Raw genomic sequence first — 20,736 nt, 5'->3', positions numbered from 1 at the left:
CTCTCTCTCTCTCTCTCTCTCTCTCTCTCTCTCTCTCTCTCTCTCTCTCTCTCTCTCTCTCTCTCCCATGCCTTTTCTCTCTCTCTTCGGGTAGTTTGGTTTTTCCGACATAACTCCGGCGTTCGACCACCTGACGGCAAGCCACTGGTGTTGATAGGACCTTCTCGTCCTCCCGCTCAAGTCTATAGGGATGGTTCATGGAGATTTGGCCAGAGAAGAAAGATCGAAGCCAAAAACATCCACTGTAGCAGTTTGACATTTTCGGTGATTTCTCCCGATTCCGGTCATTTTGGAAAGCTCATCCTCCACTGATTAATCCCTCCAAGTTTCATAACCCAATTTGAGGTGTAGAAGGAGAATCGACGATTTGAAGATTTCACTGTTCATATTGGTGTTCTTGCGGTTTTTCTTCAATTCCGGCTAACCAAGGTATTTTTTGGCATTGCCGTAGTTGAGAAAGATCTTAGGAATGTTGAGAAGATATTGTTGATGAAATTTGGTGACCCGGTTTGTGGTTGGCCGGCGACGAGCGGAGCCCACGCGCTGCCACTGTTGGTGGAGCTTGGTGGTGTCTAGGGCAGATTCTGATTTGCTGTTTTTGGCTAGATAAATTATTTGGGAGTTGTAGAAATTGTAGATAAAATTTTAGAGGAAATTGGAGAAGTTTGATATCGATTGTGAGTTTATGAAATTTGGAGTTCCGGTTGTCGATTTATAGGAATCCGACCATTGGATCTCCCTCATTTCCTCTATGGAACACTTTAATCAACGAACCGATATTAGTGGTGGAGTTTGGAAGGAATCCGAGGAAGGTTGGAGGTTTTGGTGCTTAGATGCGATATTTAGAATTAGGTTTTTATTTAACGTAAATTTAATTTCCGGTCCGTGCTTAGTTATTTATGAGTGCTGCATTGTACAGGACGTGAGGAGGATTCTCGATCAAGAGGAGAGTTCAGATAGACAGCAGGTTTAGCCATATACTGTGAGTGGACTTTTATTTCGAAAGAAAATATGCATGCAACCGCTTTTAAATGTGAACACTTTTATTTATGTTGTTTGAAGCATATGTGAGAATTATTTTGGAAGTTTAAATTATTATTTTCGATTGTGATTTTCCGGAAGTTGATTTACTTTGTGATTGGATTTGAGATCGAGATTTCTGAGGAAATTCCAGAATTTATGGTTAATGATTTTTGTCATGAGATATTTCTCTTTTTGAGTGTGCCTTTGCATGTAGGACATGCCGGTGGTTTATTTGCCTTTTTTTTTTGTGAATTTCAGAGCACGGTTGAGAATTGTACTCGTATTCTTCTTTGTGAGATTTTGGGGAAGCTTTACTGGTTTTCGGTTTTTGTGTGATTTTACACCACCATACTTGGGTCGTCTTATTTTATTGCTAGCTAGTCTATTAGTACTCCTCTCCCTGCTTACTATGTGTTTGTGGGTGAATTGAGTGAAGAGCTTGGGAGGCTCCAACCCAAGCCTGGGAGGCTCCCTTACTTGTATGGTAATAACTTCTTCCCCATACTCTATTGCTACTTGACTAGCGGGGCTAGTCCGATGTCTCTTAACCAAAGGGGCTGACTTGTTTTTCTTGAGTATTCAAATTTAGAGAGTTATTCTTTGTAAATGTTACATGCATGGGACTTTTAAAGAAATAAATGATGGAAAGTATTAAGCTCTTCTTATTTTCGATTTCTTGTGAAACAATTATTTCTGTCCACTCACGCTAACATGTTTCTCACTTGCTTTCCCCTGGGCCCTTTGGTTTCAAATACCCAATTTGTAGTATAGCTGTTCGGCTTAGGAGTTGAGACTTAGCACGATCACTACCATCTATCATCTGTAGGTTACTGGCTAACCTACTTTGTGTATCATATTTGTTTGTCCTTAGACTGCCCTGATAACCATTAGACTTTTGTATTAATATTATAAGGACTAAATTCAGTTTAGTCCCTCAAACATTAGGCCAATCTTCACTTTGGTCCCTCATCTTTTTTTTTAATCACGGTCGTCCCTGTTCTCCCAAATGTCATCAGCCTTGTCCAAATTTTAAATCTCCCTCCATTTGTGACATCAGCTGCCGAGCTGGAGCCGACACTTGAGCCCACATGTCAGATTTTGAACAGTTCCAGGAGGGCAGAATCGACATTTTTACATATTTTGCCTCCAAATTTGAAATTAATCCTCATCTAATATGGTAATCAACTACATTAAGTACCAAAACTAATAAAAAAAACACCAGAGTTGTTGCCAACAGAACCAAACATAAAGGGTTTTAATCTTGCAAACATACCATAAAGGGTTGCGAAATGAGACAATCACTATAAAATGACCAAACCCAAATAATTTGCACAAATTCTATCTCCTAACCTTGATTCCTAATCAGATTATCCCTTTGCTCTATTTTCCACGACTCTTTGCATTTTCTCTGATCCTTACAGATGACCTGGATGAAACTTGTGAAGTTTGTGCAAAAGCATCTTTACCCTTGCTTGAGGGAGCTCTTGGTGGTCTACCTTTGGTTGCAGTAGGTCTAGCTGTTGAAGCTCTTGCTGCTGCCTTTTTTTCGTTATATTTTTTCTATAGGGGCAAAACCAAAAACCACATTTTTAAACAAATCACATTTCAATACAATCACCATCACAAGAAGTTTATATTGAAACTACTTTTTGTTCCACAGCTTTCTGCTTTGCCTTTGATCTAAGCTCATTCTTTGACTTTAGGGGCCTTTTGCTACGCTTTGGCTGCAATAAGTAAGGTGGTCAGTATAATAACAAGAAGGCACAACTCTAAAGTCAAAAACCAATAACAATTCATGAGCAGAAGCAACCTGAGGTTGAGTAGTTGATGCATCTCCATTGTTGAGCTTTCTCTTCTTGGTACCTTTAGTTGCTGTTGTCTTAGGTGGTAGGTGCCTATGGCAAGTCTTCATATTGTGGACCAAAATGCCACAGTTGCTACACTTCAGTGATTTTTGAACCCTTCCAAGCTTAGGACCATCAGTCTCCTTCTCTGATGCATCTTTTATCCTTTTGGTCCTTGGCCTACCAGGCTGCCTATTGTATTGTGGTGGGAGGATGGCAGGTTCATCAGAAGGGAGCCATAAGTCCATACCATTAACAGGTTTCACAGTGTTAGAGTAAATGGCCATGTAGGTGCTTGTCTGGTAGGATGCATCGACATAGTCTTCAGGTTTTTGCCTCATGAAATTGATTGCAGATATGGCATGCTTGCATGGTATGCCAGTGAGATCCCATCTCCTACAAGCACATGTTCTTCTACTCAAATCAACCACATATTTGGATCCTCCAATGCTTTCTACCTCAATTTGTTGGCTGCTAGTACCATAAGGGATGCAATCTGTTGTAGACTTTACTTTGTTCTTATCTAGAATTTCTCTAGGCTTGAGGCAGATGGGGTCTACAATTCTGCTCATCTTCTGTTTCCTCATGGCAATCCTCTTCATCATCTTCACTCTAATATCCTCAAAGCATGATATGACTGGCTTGGACCTTGCAGGTAGGATGAAGGCATTGAAGCTTTCACAAAGGTTGTTTAGAAGCACATCACATTTTAGAACAGTGTCAAAGTGTGCTTTACACCAGTGCTTAGGTGGTCTTCTAGGATCTGCACATCATAATAGACTACTTGTTAAACCCTAGTACTCTTCTCATATCATGTAGGACTAATCAAACAAAATTGGGTGAATGAAACTTACTTGTTAACCAATCATATGCTCCTGGGTCCATCTGCTTCATGAGGACCATCTCCTTCCAATAATAAGCCATTGTAGTGGATTTTGCAATTGCCCAAAGCTGGTCTTTCATGACTTTTCCTGGGAACAACTTGTTGAAATTTGTCCACAACTGCCTGACACAGAACCTGTGTTCTGCTAATGGGAGAACAGCTTCACAAGCTAGAAGCAACCCTTTTTGCTTGTCAGAAATTATGGTATACCCATTTCCTTCTCCCCTAATGTCTAGGTCATTCACCAAAATCCTCATAAACCAATCCCATGAATCTTTACTTTCCATCTCCACCGTAGCATATGCAACAATATATGTGGTGTTGTTAGGATCCAAACCCACAGCTGCCAACAACTGACACCAAATGCACTCTTAAGGTGGCACCCATCTAATCCAAAAATGGGTATGCAACCAGCCCTAAAACCCCTCTTCAGAGCTCCGAAGCACACATACATCCTCTGAAAAACAGGGAGCTTCTCAGTGTTGTTGAAGTCACAAATGATCTCAACTGTTGTGTCAGGATCCACTCTCTTCAACTCCTTTGCATAGTCTTATACCCTAGCATATTGCTCTTTCATTGACCTCTCAACCCTCTTCAGTGCTGCCTTCTTGGTCCTATAAGCTTGTTGAAAAGAAACTCTTGCTTTCACTCCAGCTGCCATGGTCTGTGCAAGTGTTTCTGAAACATAAAACACCCAAATTTCACTATTAGTAATCAATGCATACATCACTTAACATATAGCCCTCAATGCACAAGTCTCAGATCAATAAAAAACACATATACCTGTTGAAATGTTAGGATTCAACTTTATCTGGTCTACAAACTTGTTAGTGAGGTAGGGGGTCTTCACAGTACTGTTCTCATATACTCTTGCACAGCTATGCTCTCCATGGTATGTCTTAATCATGAGGGTATCTTCATGCTGCATTTTTTATGCAAATAACTCGAATGGACAGTCTTCAGCCTTGCATATAGCCCTCAATTTGACCTTGTCATTCTTTAGAAATAGAGGCTCCCAACCATTTTGAATTCCCCTCTCTCTGATAGCAGCCCTAAGTATCTTGGGGGAAGCAAACTCCATACCCTTACAGAAATGAGGGTCTCTCATATCCACTTTAGGGTTAAGCTCTGGAAATCTATCTCCCTCTCCTTCATCATCAGAATTATACTTATGGCCAATTCCTTCCTCATCTGAATCTACAGCTCCATACATACCCTCATTGTCTTCAAAATCACCCACTCCTATCCCTCCCTCCTCCTCATTACTCCCCCTAACAGCCTCACCATCCATATAGCATCCTTCTTCTTGAGACCTGGTACCTACCTCATCTTCTGTTAACCAATCAAACAAAAAATTATCATCTACTCCATATGATGCATACTCATCATCATCTGAAGTAGAATTATAATCATCATCCTCAGAATTATCTTTTCCAGAAAACTCATCATTTTCCTCATATTCCTCTTCTTCAACCCATCCATCATCTTGTCCACCCATTCCATCAGAACTATCATCAAAGTCATCAACTTCTTCAGTCTCCAATTTCTTCTTTCCCGTATCACTGGGATCAATGGTTGGAGCTCTGCTCTGTTGAGTAGGAACATCATCTTGAGGCTCCCTAATAATCACAGGAGGCAGCTTCTTCCTTTCTACACACCTTTTAAATCTTCTGCCCTTTTGTTCATTGCCCACCTTAGGTTGCTTCTTACGAGAAGGAGGGAGCTCTTCAATATTCACAGATGTTCTTGGCTTCCTTGGTGAATCAGGAAGTTCCTCAATGACAACCCCACTGGTTCTAGCTTGACTGAACCCCCACTCTGGTACTTGGTCCTCATACATAAATAAGTCATCGAGTTCTTCTTCTTGTTGATCATCGTACAAATCCTTGTGGTCAAGAGATAGTATCACCACCCTTATCTCTGGCACACAACAACACATTGTGATCGTATCCTTGTCAGTGTTCAACTTCGTTATTGCATCATCCTCAGATCCTATTGAGTACCAATAGTAAATCCTTTTCCCAATATAAGCAGGATTAATACCCCTCACCGTCCCATCTACCTCAGTCAAGCTCATCTTGTCCTTGTCCATATGATCATTATAAGATATGCTTCCACCAATATACTTATTTTCTATGTAATCTACATATCCACCATGATATACCTTCATGGTAAAATAATCTGGATGTACTGCATTGCAAAACAAAGGACCATAAACAAACTCATTTACCAACATGACTTAGCAAAACTACAAGTACAACAATCCAAAAACTAGTATAGAATAGCACAAGCACAAATGCCCTAAACCTAAAGTCATAAATCATCACCAACCCAGTTTACAAAGTTTTCCAACCACTTAGACCCTAAAAAATGAATTCTTAAGTAGGACCACAACAACACTTATGAGGACCACTATAAAAACCTTCTATTTCAGCTACCTAACGAGCTTCACATGCATATTCTATTACGGACCTTCTATTATTCAAATCTTCCAATTCCTATGAAAGAGAAATAGACAACCCTCTGTACTACTCTAAAATCACATTTCAGAAGCTTCCTATACCATAGCCTACAAAACCCTAAATTTAGAAACCCAGAAATCAAAACCCAAAACCTCACACAGTAAACCATCGTAATGGGTAGAAAAAACCCTAAATTTCACCGTAATAAAACCCTAAATTTCACTGTAACAAAAACCTAACTTACTGTAATTGGGAATATCCTTGCCTCCGTTTTCCAATCGGGGAATCCAGTCGTCATCAGCCCCGGCCATGTCGTTCACCGTCGCGTTCGATTTCTAATCCACTTATCTATTGATCTGGGTACTTTAATCTTGGTTCTTTTATCTGGGTTTCCAGAAGTTGAAGATGAGAGATAGATAGAGAGTGTGTTTTCGAGATTAGGGATTAGGTTTTGAGTTTCTGGTCGCCTAATCGAGGCCATAAGGGAGGAAAACGGTAACCAGGGCCAATTTGGACATTTTGTCCAAACTGTGGTTCAAAATCTGACATGTGGGCTCAAGTGTCGGCTCCAGCTCGACAGCTGACGTCACAAATGGAGGGAAATTTAAAATTTGGACGAGACTGATGACATTTGGGAGAACAGGGACGACCATGATTAAAAAAAAGATGAGGGACCAAAGTGAAGATTGTCCTAAAGTTTGAGGGACTAAACTGAATTTAGTCCATATTATAAACTATGAGTTGGTTGTAAATTTGGGATATTTGGATTATTTTGATAATCTAAATTGTGGAGTTGTTCGGTTTTGGGGGCAGGGTTGCTCCAGGAGTTTAAGGATGTTTGTTTAGAAGTGTAAATTTGTTTTAACAGGTTTTGGGTTGTTCACTTTTAGGGAAAGTTCTGCCAATTTTTGGTAGGATTTTCTTGAAAAGTGAGTTCTGCAAGGCCACCTCGGATTTCAAGGTGAGATTTCGGGGCGGATCCTGTCACACTAGCAACTTTGTGATATTCATATTTATGGATCACGAATAGACTTGCTAATAAGACCTGCGGACCTGAGTCTAATCGATCGATGACTGAAGCAATATTTCATTGCACCGATAGTGACGAAGCTTTTAATTTAGGGAATATGTTTGATTTGGAAAATTTATAAAGCATTTTTCTAATAAATAAATCATAGATTTAATATAAAAAAATTGCTTAGATCAGGTTCAAATCGGTCTGTCCAAACTCTCTCATTTCACTAAGAGTTTTATAGTACATTTTTGAAAATAAACAATTTCTATTTCCCAAAAACATGATCAAATTACAAGAAGAAGAGACTATTACTAAATTCTTTATTATCTTAGTTACAATGGAGGTTGGTAATATTAGTTTCTCAATAGATTACGAGAAAGGGTATTTAAAAACACACATGGCCCCTTGTAACTTCAAGAAATGGGCTCTTAGCATGACCCCTTGAACAATATATGAAGATCCTTCCTAGCAACTTTTTCCTTGTTATTGATAAATTTGACATGCTATTGCTTACAAAAATAAAAAAAAATTAATTAATTAATTAAAAATAAAATAAAATAAAAAAGGTGACAGGTTACAGTATAAGCATACTTTCCGGCTCGATAACTAACACAGTAACACCACAGTATTCTACAATAATTGAAGAACAGATCATTCCGTCTTTTTCCTTATATAGAAAATGAGACTTGGTGTTGGCAAATTTGGGGTAGGCCCAATGATAGATATCCACGGTTTTGTATCTTCGGTTATAGAAAGGCCCACGTTTGCATTTTCTCTTCTACATATATACAAGTCACACATTCAACTATTCAAGATTGAACCTAACATTCAGAGAAGACACAAAAAATAAAAATAAAGATTGAACCTAACATCTCATATCATGTCGAATGTCACGTAATTTAGAGATCAAATATGATACAGTATTGAAATTTAATATTTTTTTGTTATCTTTTTTGTGGTCGAAACAAACAGAAAACTCTAGTTAAATCCCTCAAATTTATTGAAAATTATTTTATGTCAAATCATCTGTTCCAAACCATAAATGTGAAGCTCCATAATTTGGAAAGCAATTGATTCTTAGCTGAGTTGTGAATATCCTCGACTTAGAAGTGCATTTCAAGAAGGGCCTGTCACCCAACCCCCAACAAGATTATTGATTATCCATAACTGTACTAACCCAAGCTGCCTCATCCAATGGTCCAATAAGACCCAAAGCTTTGAATGTCAATGGGGCATGTGTTCGACTCTCATTCAGATTTCAAGCTACGTTACATCAGAAATCATATAGGATGAGTTCGTCCATCTTTTACAGCATACAAGTTCTTCTCCAACTCTTTTAACAGTTCGAGTAATGACCGAAGCTGAGATGTGGTGGCTGGCTTGGAAATGAACCCTTTTCAGCCAGATCAACAACTTCAATGTACTCCTAACTGGGGTGGTTGCATGTTGAAGCATCTCAACGCTCTTGACAATCTCAACTGCACTGAATCAGCAGGGATTTCCTCCACACGACACAACTCCCTCCAACTATCATGAGCATCTTTCTTTATTTCCTTACAACTGTTTTAGGCTCAAGGGCCAGAGAATTAATTTCCCTTGAGCTCAGGCTACCCCTCGCAAAGAGTATTCTTCTCTTATCACCTAATCATATAGATAACCAAGTATCTTCCTGAACTCCTCAAGTGTAAGTGATCGGAAGGTAACTTCATCAGAACACCAAGAAATAGTTTGAGTAATAAAACTGACAAAATGATTGAAAACTGGCAAAATGTACATTACACAGCATGCAATATATTATACATAACACAACACATTACAGAAGCATCTTAGCACAACTACAAAATACATTACACAGAACAGTCTTCTGGTGATACTCTTTTTTTTTTTCTTTCTAAAAAGAAATATGCTAGGAAAGTGTGCAAACCTACGATAAGTGCCTCCATAATGCTGGGCGATCTCTTGATATGATAAGAGCACGAGAGTCCATGTAATCAAAAGAAGGTGCATACAAGTCATCTGGGCCAATGACTTCACAATCTTTTTGAGTGCTTCCACTATCATTGGTGAAAGATGGCACACCGTCATCCTTCAAGGCATCAAACACAAACAGCCCCAATCCACAAACACCCATGACTAGGTTTGAGTTCCCCCAAACTTGAGTAATAGCTGTGTGATGGCTGTGAGCATTTGATTCTGGCAAGGCGTAAGTGCTTATTAGCCTTTGTTTTCGAATTGAAAACTGTTGCACTTGTGAAGAGGACTGTTTTTTCCATCCAGACCTTCCATTGGGGCAGCCAAGGAAGATGGAATCTCCACGAGAGAAAACTGACTGTGCTGTTACACCAAGCTTTGGTATTTTCAGACCTATACCAGACGGATTGCGAAAATCTAGAATGTTTATTGAATCCTGGGTACAGAACACTCCATCATTTCCTTCTGCTTCTGCTGAACTTACTCTGCAATCATGAGTAAATATTAATAAAGCTTCTTTGCAAGTGTCTCATATATGAGAATAAACAGATGACAGCTTCAGTTAGTGCATTCTCATCCTAGTACTACCTTTATATAATTATTTGAATAAGCTAGGGAACAAAACACTAATGAGATTACAATATCAATCACATTGAAAAATAGTAAAACAGTCACATGTTCAAGCTCATGGATGCTAGAAGATCCATGTTGAGAGCAAATTCACCAAGCAATGCTAGAAAACTTGAATGAGCTGCATCCAGCAAATGCATAAATATAAAAGGTAAAAGGCTTAACATCTACCTTTGGCGAACTCCGCCACCAAGTTCAGAGTCAGTGTTATTCACATGAAGAGCAGAGATTTTCCGACCAGCAGAAGAAACAGATAATAAAGGTTGAGGGTTGAGAGAGTTCACATCCCAGATGGAAATTGTTTCAATGTCAGCTACAACAACTTTTCCTCTGTTTCTCCACTGCAAGGGGCTTGAGTTATCCATTGTTAACACAGGCTTCGGTACATCCCATTTCATAACTTGCTCACCGTCACGAATGTCATAGATTCTCACAACTCTCTGACAGGTGGCAGATGAGACAATAAGAGGTCCACAAGGTCTATACCACCATTGTTGAGTTTCTGGATCCAAAAGATTAGACAAAGTGTTTCTTCTGTATGAGATGTTGTCGGGCAAGGGGCCAAGTACTGTCCTTGACGGGGCTAAACCATCGTCAATATGGAAAGCACACACATCTTTGGCATAAAAATCCCACGAGCAAAAACCTGAATCCATTGTGTTTCCAGCAGATGCAGCCACAACATACCTTCCTGAGCAACCATCTGCACTAGGAGCTCGGATGATCCAGCAATCTCTCCACATATTAGGTGAAACTCCTGCAGGAGGCTTGTACAAAGCCTTTTCCTGAAGAGACAATGAACCATCAGTCAACAACATAAAAAAAGATTCAGATGCATTGCTTATAACTTTATGTCCCTCAATTGCCAATCTGCTCATACATCATTTTTTTATCCTGCATTGTTCTGTACCAAAAATTCTAATAAAACTGATAATGAATCAAGAGATATTTGCAATTGTAACATGAACTCAATTGTTCAAACCAAAATCAATGTACCTAACAGACTGCTAGAGGAAAAAATGCAAATCGCGGATTATAGTATGCAGAATATCTGAATGTTTTAATTTCTTAATTAGTATTGGGCAAAGAGCAACTGAAGGGGAGCATTTGACTATGATTATAATACATAAGTAAACAATGAAGCTAAACGAACAAAAATGAGAAGTTAAATACCTCAGAGTTTACAATATCATAGAAGGTGCACGAACCATCATCATGAGCAAGAAGAACTGACTCACCCTCAGACATAAACCACCCACCAGTTGAGGTCTTCTGGCCTATTCCATTGAGCTGGTAAATGCTAGTATCCTCAGTTTCCTCATCAATGATCACTTGTCTATTCTCCTGATCACCGGACTCATCAAGTGTTTCATCAGTTGTAAGAATGAGCTCGTCATCCTGCTTACCAGTGACCATTTTTGAAGATTTTTCAACTCCTGCAGTGGTGGCACCATCCACAGCTTGAACCTCACAATTTTCCAAATCCTCGTGTCCATCCCTTGTAGAAACTTGAGTTTGCTCATTATCCAAGGAAGCCAAGAAATCTATAGCAATTGGGTTCTCATCTATAAGGCACACTGTCTTTTCATCCACTTTTGATTCACAACTGGTTTCAACTACTTGACATTGAGAACTTTCTGATGATGCTTTCAAGGCTGTGCGGTTTCTAATCAACTTATGATGAGGAAAGAGTCTAGCTTCCAAGTCCTCACGATTCAAACCCTTTACCGAACTCTTCACCTTACACACCTGCTCAATGTGACCGTTCTCAACCACTTTGGCGTCCTGGTGATCCTGCTCATTACCTTTCAACACCTTACCACCAGAGCCATTGGAAACATGTACCATGGCCTTCTCAATCCCTGTAATCTTCTCCTGAATATCAGAAAGTATCACCTTCGATGCATCTGGGTTATTCATATCCAATATCTCCTTAGTCTTCTTTATATCAGACGCAATCCTCTTCACCTTCCCTTCCAAGAAAGCAAGCTTCTCATGAAGCTTACTAGGATGTTTTATACCAACTCGACCGCCATTACTTCCCTCTTCCTTCAACCCCTTCTCCTTCAAACCCTCCAAAACCTTCCCATTGCTCACACATTTCTCACTCGACTCCTTCAATCCCAAACCAGCTCGATTCCCAATATCACTACTTCTACTCTTTCCACTATTGGATCTCTCCAAAACCCTACCATCAACCCCATCTGGGTTTTTCAAATTAGCTACTCCATCACAACTGCCCAAAACCCTAGACCTAATCCCACTAAAATTCTTCTCAATCTCCACCGATTTCACTTCCAGTCCTCCACAAGTTCCATTCTTTTTCACCCCAATTTTACCATCATCTTTCAAATCCCTGAAAACCCTAACCCCCAATTGACCAACTTTGACTTCCAAATCCCTAACCCCTGATCCTCTTCCCCTACTCAAACTCCTCCCTGCACTCCCTGACCTTTCCCTCTCGCCCAAACCCGAACCCGGACTCGGACCCCTCTCGACCCGATCCGCAGAACCCCTCCGATTCTTCGGCCCAACATTTCCCGATGCGGCAACCCTAAAAAACTCAGAAGGGCTAGAGCTCCTACCTTTCGCCACAGAAGGCATGGACCACCGCGCGCGCGCATCGCCGCAGGTATTCGCGGCCGCCTTGTCGACACGTGGAACGGGCCGCATGGCGGGCTTCTGGGCCGAAGTCCGGAAAGTGGGCCCGGGCGGGTTTTCCTTGCCGACGCTGGAGGATCTCTTGTCGGGTTTGGTGGGTGCGGCGACGCCGCCGCGGTCTTTGAGGCGGCGAGCGGATAAGGCGGACATGAGTGGATTAATTTAAGATTAATGGAAGAGGAGAAGTTGTGAAGAAGAGAGAGAGACGAAATGAGGTGGGGACGTTTTTGAGATTTGAGATTTGGTTTGGGTTTGAGTTTGAGTTTGGGCGGGAAAGGAATTAGGTTTGAGTTTTGAAAACTTTAGGTTTTCTTGAAGGCGGGGTCACAGGATTGTCCCCACCTGGTGGGAGCCGGAAGGGAACAAATTTAAGTAATAAATTAATCATTATAATACAAAAAAGTTTTTTTTTTTTCAAGAATGACTTTACATTCTTAGATTAGACAGAAACATTCTCTAAAAAAAAAAAAATTAGACAGAAACATACGTTAATGGCTTTAATAGTCTATTATTAAGAGAAGCTGTTAAGACTTTTTTTTTTTTTACCTTTACAAAATATTAAAATATTATGAATTGCATTCATAATTGGAAACAAAAACATAAAAAGCAAAATAAAACAATTAAACAACACATAATAAAAGAAAATATCTCACAATTACAACTATGGCCCAATTTGGCCTAGAGGTTTAGGCAATTTAAGGTGCTTATTTATTAATTTAAGTCAGATTGGGTGTTTGGTAAAACAATAGATTGCTGATTATAATTCAATCTCCCACTACCAATGTATAATTCACAAGCTGTTATATTGCTACTTCTAGATTAAGAGATTTCAGAAGTTAAGATCACTTATTGGCTTTACCTATATTGCCCTCATTCAATTCCATCAACTTCACAATTCAACTGGGTCTCTTCTCTGGGAAAAATGATGATGGTTACATTGGCTTTCCAAACGATTAGGGACAGCCACACTTTAACAAGAGCAACGCTTTCCTTAAATCTAATTAAGGGAGTAGTCCTAAAGAATACAAAATCTTCTCTTCATATGAAGCAAGAACACCGCATAAATTAAGGTACTGCACTCATATATCTGATGGGTGAGTTTGTCCTATTTGGTTATCAGCTCTCTATTTGGTCTTTTGTATTGGTGAACATGAACATATTTGGTCATTGTATGTTTTTCGCTCTTGTAATCAGTGAGGTATTACTTGGATCAAATAGGTTCATTCATACGGAAGTGTTGCAAGTTGTATGAATGGTACAAATCAGGAGCCACTAATGACCTACTCATAACATCAGACCAACAGGCCCGAACATAACTGCCTAATGGAGCAACTAAATCTCTAATACACCATGAGACTGAAACAATGGTCACACAAACCAAGGAGACTCCTAATTTGACAAAGTGCAAACAACGTCAAGATGATGAAACAAACCATCAAGACCGCACCGCAATTATTTTCTTTTATTCAAAATGAATTTCTTAATTCCCAAACGTCTGAAATTCATAATAAATAGCTTTGACAAGATTTCACGGAAATTACCACGGATTGGTCATGACGCGTACTTCTCAAGTCATTAAATTGAAGATTCACTTCAATAGAATTTTCTAAAAAAATCTCAAATGTCGTTACTACTTATCGAGAAATAAAATTAATCTCAATTAATCTCGTCTTAATTCTTTAATTTCTTCATGTCCTTTTTGGTCATTGACTAAACTCACAACAGTTTTATACCAAAGTTCACCAAACACTTAAACGCTACTTTTGTACTCACAGCACTATTAAAAGCATAATTTACTAAACACTCGGCTACTTAATTTTACAGCTAATTATTCTCACTGCATAACTAAACCTGCTTTTAAATTAATCATCTCGGGGCCAAAGATGAGCGTTGCGCTCTCTCTCAACGCTAGCTGTCTTGGGCTAGGTTTTCGGCATCGTCATTCTGCGACAGCTCCCTCTAAGGGTCGATACTGTCGACAAATTCAAGCCTAGGCTTCGACATCACCTCTCTGGGGTGAGTGTTGTGCAACGGGAATCAAGATGAAAGCTTTCGTCGACTGAATATAGCAAGTCAGGATGACAGATCTCTTTTGGTTGTCGGCAGTGATCTGGTTCCGACCAGATTTGATCGGGTTGTGCAAGCTGAAGATGATTGAATAGGACTCTGGGTGATGGTCCTCGGTGAAGCTTCAACGATTGCTTTGTCCGAGCAGCTCCTCACGTCATTGACTCCCTATGGGCATGATGGTTACGGCGGCGCTGGACGACATAGTGCAAGGGTGGTGACGCGGAGCGGTGGCACCAGTGATCAGAATGAGCTCCTTGGGCCACTGGTTGGGCTTGGAGCATGGAAAATTAATTCTGGGCCAATTCCGCTTAGGTCCAAAATAACTATTGGGTCTTTGTACCCATTTTTTGGTTAGTTTTTCTGTTTAGACTAGCCTATTACTATGCTTTGCTCAGTCATAGATGAATAGGCTTACTTTGAATAAGTGAGCAGGACTTGTTGAATGAATGGTCATATCCTATGTATCACCATGGTGTGTTCATCACAACTTCTTGTCTATCTATAGATGGTAGCTGAAATATATGTACTGGTCATTCTGGCCTTACCTCTATTATTAATGCAAGGTCCTTGAGACGCTTTAGTTCAAAAATCATCTCGGGGCCAAACTAGGCCTATAACTCCCCACTACTCTCATACACATCGAGTGTGTAGACATTTTTGTAGTTTTAAAAGTGATAAGTATTAGTTACTTTTAAAAGTATGGTACCTTTCTGTCCAATTAATTTCAAGAAAATGAAGGTTCTTTTAGCTAAAAATCTTCTCAATTTTTTGATCATGCACATATCACGTGGTCCAAACCTAGTTTAACAAAGTTGGTTCATGCTTGTTCCCAGACCCTTCTATATGATTGATGGAGAATGTTCATTACTATTTGAAATCAATTATGAATCTCTAGGATCTCATGCCTGCACTTTGGCCTTTGTCCATATTCTAAGGAATCGAACTTCTTCTTTTACTCCTCCATCATCATCAAAATGTTCACGCTTATCGAACAAAAGCTTCAAAGGCTCAAACACCTTAAACATCACCATTTTCCCAAAAACTGACATATTTCAGGTGTCGTTGAACATATCTATGTTAGTTAACGATGAATATTGGGAGTCCCAAGATCAATGGTAATGTTGTAGGCATAAGCGTCTCCTCCATCTCAAGAAAGAAGAAGTCAACGGTCAAGATCAATCCATCAACACGTACTAGCACATCTTCAATATTACTCTTATATGATGAACTAATTTAGGTGTCGTTGAACATATCTATGTTGGTTTGAGTTGTGGTCATGAATGGGCACCCCGAGATCAATGGTGATAATGTAGGCTCAGGCGTCTCCTCCATCTCAAGAACGAATAAGTTGGTGGGAAAATCAGTTCATCAACACGTACTACCACATCTTCATTACTCCCATAAGATGGACTAATCAGCGATTCTCAAGTTCAATAATCACCAACGTCTCTCCTTTAGCTCACCTAGTTTAAGAGACTCCTTGACTTAGAAGAAAAACCAACTTCTTAATCCTCTTATTGATTTAGGATTCTCCATGTCATTCATCCAATAAAAGCACGCCATGTCATTAAGTTACCAAACGATCTTTATCTTCACATGCGACGAGTAAGTGTTCTAAAAATCGGCCTCCAAGGCATTGGGGGATGGCTCTCCAACTCGACTAATGTCAAATCGGTGAGGTAGGTAGGTTGGGTTTTGGGCGGGCGACTAAGCTTCTGGGAGGGTTGGACGGACTGGGCTAGGCGGGTTTTGGACAAGTTGTTGCGGCTGAGTTTTACTGGGTGTCAGTGATTGTGACTCATCTTCCTCCATTGTCGATGACGGTGATGATTGTGTCTTCACATCATCGTTTAGGAGATCCTGCCCTTCTATCTAGATATGCCGCTACCGATGAATGCTTTTGATTTCTCCAGCGACAACGTGGATGATGATGATCTTCGAGCCACCGCCTCTACTTTACATGGATGAGAAGAATTTGAGTTTATGGGTATTTGTGGTTTATTCTTTTGAATTTGCGGTTGGCTTTGGTCGACAAGTCTGATTGTGAACCAAGCTCATAACCGAAACTAAACGTAGAAGACTGCTTATATGGCTTTAGAAGAGAAATAGCAGTTTTGGTTGCTCTTTGTCACCACTGCAGACTATGGACGTTTGTGGTTGAAGGGTGTATGGTATGCATAATTGCATATTGATTGAATAATTATTGAAAATTATGATGGTAGGATCATAAAAAAGTGATTCTTAATACACCATTGAATAAGATCATCAAATTATTCACTGTCAATATTTCTCATTATTTTTAAGTAAGGGGAAATATCATCAATGGTCACTGAGTTATGACTTATTCGACACTTAACTCACTGTATTTTCAACAATATCACTTAACTCACTCAGTTTTACATCCGTCTTTCACTTAACTCACTGCCGTTAATTCTACCGTTAGAAGCCGTTAAAATTGATGGTATATTTGTCAAAACACTTTAAAATCATTTTTAACTTAAAAAAAACTACATTTATTAGACTTTTTTTTTCAATTTTTTTAAATTTCCGAAATTTCTAATATTTTTTTTAAAACTTAAATATAAATTAGAAATGCATTTTTTTAGTGTTTAGACAAATATACCCTCAATTTACATTTATTAGACTTTTTTCAATTTTTTAAATTTATGAGATTTCTAATAAAAAATGATTTTTTTAACTTAAATATAATTTGAAAAAAAAATTGTCTTTTTTTTTTATAAAAAAAAAGAAGTTAGAAATGCATTTTTTTAGTGTTTAGACAAATATACCCTCAATTTTAATAGTTTTTAATGGCAGAATTAACGACAGTGAGTTAAGTGAAAGACGGATATAAAACTGAGTGAGTTAAGTGATGTTGAAAATACAGTGAGTTAAGTGTCGAATAAGTCATAACTCAATGACCATTAGTGATGTTGAAAATACAGTGAGTTAAGTGTTGAATAAGTCATAACTCAATGACCATTAGTGATGTTTTCCCTTTTAAGTAAAGTAGCCAGCACTATCGTGTATCTTGTAACTTCTAGATCCCAAGTTTTTTCAAAATTTGACTTGTACTCTTCTCGGTTGATGTTAGGTTTGTAATATTTTTTTTTTAACATCGACAGATAAATGTGCTAACATGGCATACTCTCTAAGATTTTTACAACTGATAAGGCTTCCTCAATGTTGATAAAGAGCTGTATTGCATATTTCATGCCTAAGCTATCTCGAGAAGTTATATTCCCCATTACCCATCATCAAGGATTGAAGCTGGGCAATGGTATCCCTAAGGCTATCTAGTAGCTTCATGCTATATATGTGCGGTGCACTCAATGTATTCGATGAAATGTTACTGAGAATTTAGTTTGTATATGGGTTTGTTCGACTATACGTCTATAGTCTATAGTTTATACCATACCTAACCTACCCATGATAACTTGAGAAGTTGGGTAAAACACTTGGCTTTCAGGTGACGATTAAAAAAAAATGTAGTAGGTATGACTTTCAAATTCTAAAACTTTAATGCCTATTGATTTATTTTTTATGCTATGAGTTTCATTGGTTACCGATTCCAAATGTATGATATTTAGCGATGTTCATGGCTATGAGGTAAGTTGTTTTATGCCATGAGTTTTTTTCAATACCTTGTCAAAATGTATAAAATTTTAGATGCCTCATACCTATGTCATTTATTGGTTATCTGTTCTAGAGGTATGTTATCTAATGTCATGGTTATGAGGTAAGTTGTTTTATGCTATGATTTTTTTTTTTCAATACCTTGTCAAAAAGTATATAGTTTTAGATGCCTCATACCTATGTCATATATTGATTACCTGTTCTAGAGGTATTTTATCTAATGTCATGGCAGTTAGGTAAGTTGTTTTATGATATTGAAACCTTGTCAAATGGTATTTAGTTTTAGATACCTCATTTCTATGTTATTTATTAGTTACATGTTCAAAGAGTAAATGCTAAAATTAATGATTAGTTATCATTTCATATTATTTTTTACTACCCCAAGGGTAAATCAGGCATATTGATGGTCTTATTTAGAAAATCAGGCATATTGATGTAATTTGTTATAAATATTAATTATACATCAACACTCTACAAGGAAAGTTTTACCTACGTGGAACTACCCTAAGGGTAACCTCAAGGGAAATCAAGCATATAGGACAACATAAAAAAATATTAATTATACATCAACACTTTACAAGGAATTGCTTACATGAATTGGGTGTAGATTGATAAATTTTCCCAATACCTCTTTAGAATACTGAGTTTATATCTAATTTTCTCAATTTTAAAATATAAAAAAACGCTATGGTTTTAACGAGGGCCCGAGGCTGTCAAAAAACTAGTCTATTTACTTAAATAAAGATAAATATATCATAAAAATTAATGATTACACATTTATTTTAAACATTCTAAACATATCAAATATTGTGCTCATATTGAAGATCTCAACAAGATCTTTACAATGATATAATCTTAATATTTAATAACATTATAATAACACATGTATATAAGAAAATTGGTTTTCGTTAAATGTATAATACCTCTTCATAAAGAAAAAAAAAATTGTATGGCCCATTATTTGGCTTACCAAAACCCAGCCTAAATTGCCTACAAATTTTAACAGGGCCAAATTTTTTTCTTGGAGTACCGTGGGAGAACTTTTTAGGTTAAAAATGACTTTATAACCTACCGTAGGAGATGCTTTTACAAGTATTCATGTGTTTATCGTTATATAGATTTTGACATAGGTATCGGCCCCTTATTTGGGGTTGGAATGGAGCTGCGTGGGGGCCCATGATGCCACCTCACCCACTAACATTACTATTGTTTCACTAACATTCAAAGTATATATGTAAAATGTTGATTGCCCAAGTAATGTAGTTACTTAAATACTTTTTTAACGAGCTCAAATTTTGGTCAAACTGATATTTTTTTCTTTTCTTTCTAACATGACTAACATCAATTTGATTTTAGACTTTTCAGTTGAAATAAGGAACCGTCTTTAGCCAAATTTAAACAAAAAGTTCAATCTCAATTTAAAAATTAGTTTAAAACTTGACGTGTCTCGAACCTACAACGTTGCACTAGCAGTTTAGCACCACACTACAAGTCTATAACTAAAATTGAGCTATAAAAGTCAACATATATATATATATATATATATATCTTGGGGGCGGATCCGTGACATCATAAATTATAGTTAAAATTATACTTCAATTACCAACCATTAGATTAAAAAACTATCAATGGATGAGATTAGTCATATAGAATAATATATCATTACCTATTATTTTAATTTCTTTTTAATTAATTAATCAAATCTATTTATTATGATTTAATAAAAATCAATAATTGCTATTCTTATATGGAATACAATTAAGGAATCAAATCTTTCAATTGTTTTCCTATTAAAACTCATCAAAAAAGAAAAAGAAATCGATCAGATGAGGCCTTTGATGAACTAAATGAAAACTTTAACAAACTAAATGAACATGAAAGAATTTTACACAACGTCAACTAGATATCATGAGACCTGATGTTTATCATCAACAAATGGCATGAACTGTACAATATTTAGAGCAAACAGAAAAAAAAAATAAAAAAAATTAAGGGTAACCTATTGGAAATATGCAATGAAAATATGATGACTCTTGATTTTGCTCTGTCATCTTGATGAAGAAAAGGTGAGAAAGAGCTAGAGAATTCAATCAGTTTTCATCATGCTTCGTCAAACGCCTCATCAGTTCTTTTTTGAGCAGTAGATGAGTTTCAATAGGAAAACAATTGAAAGATTTGATTCCTTAATTGTATTCCAAATCAAAATAGCAATTATTGATTTTTATTAAGTCATAATAAATAGATTTGATTAATTAATTAAAAAGAAAAGAAAAGAAAACAAAAATAATAGGTAATGATATATTCTTTATGACTAATCTCATCCATTGATAATCTTTTAATCTAATGATTGGTAATTGAAGTATAATTTTAACTATAATTTGTGATGCCACGGATCCGCCCCCATATATCTTATCTTATCTTAAAAGAAAAGAAGAAAATCAGTTAACAAGATTCTCTGAACCGTTGTAGATGTCGGCCAAAACGTCTCATCGATCTTTTCATTACGTTCCACACAGCAAACCGCCCCAAGTGTTGGAAAAT

General features: G+C 37.7%; 2 protein-coding genes across 2 annotated transcripts; both read right to left on the bottom strand.

The window, feature by feature from the left end:
* Positions 1–2,403: 2,403 nt before the first annotated feature.
* LOC121052774 lies at positions 2,404–4,678 on the bottom strand. Its single transcript, XM_040518638.1, has 6 exons — positions 4,534–4,678; positions 4,307–4,428; positions 3,722–4,103; positions 2,834–3,630; positions 2,670–2,747; positions 2,404–2,583 (listed from the first exon to the last, which is right to left on the bottom strand). Exons 1-6 carry the CDS (start codon positions 4,676–4,678, stop codon positions 2,404–2,406), a joined length of 1,704 nt encoding a protein of 567 aa, XP_040374572.1.
* A 3,624-nt stretch (positions 4,679–8,302) lies between these two features.
* LOC112195943 (KIN14B-interacting protein At4g14310) lies at positions 8,303–12,727 on the bottom strand. Its single transcript, XM_024336182.2, has 3 exons — positions 11,002–12,727; positions 10,000–10,613; positions 8,303–9,683 (listed from the first exon to the last, which is right to left on the bottom strand). Exons 1-3 carry the CDS (start codon positions 12,637–12,639, stop codon positions 9,152–9,154), a joined length of 2,784 nt encoding a protein of 927 aa, XP_024191950.1. The 5' UTR covers positions 12,640–12,727; the 3' UTR covers positions 8,303–9,151.
* Positions 12,728–20,736: the final 8,009 nt, after the last annotated feature.

Source organism: Rosa chinensis, chromosome 4, assembly GCF_002994745.2.
Source record: "Rosa chinensis cultivar Old Blush chromosome 4, RchiOBHm-V2, whole genome shotgun sequence".
Taxonomy (NCBI): domain Eukaryota; kingdom Viridiplantae; phylum Streptophyta; class Magnoliopsida; order Rosales; family Rosaceae; genus Rosa; species Rosa chinensis.
The sequence above is the reverse complement of the archived record's forward strand: the minus strand, read 5'-3'. Positions and strand labels throughout refer to the sequence as shown.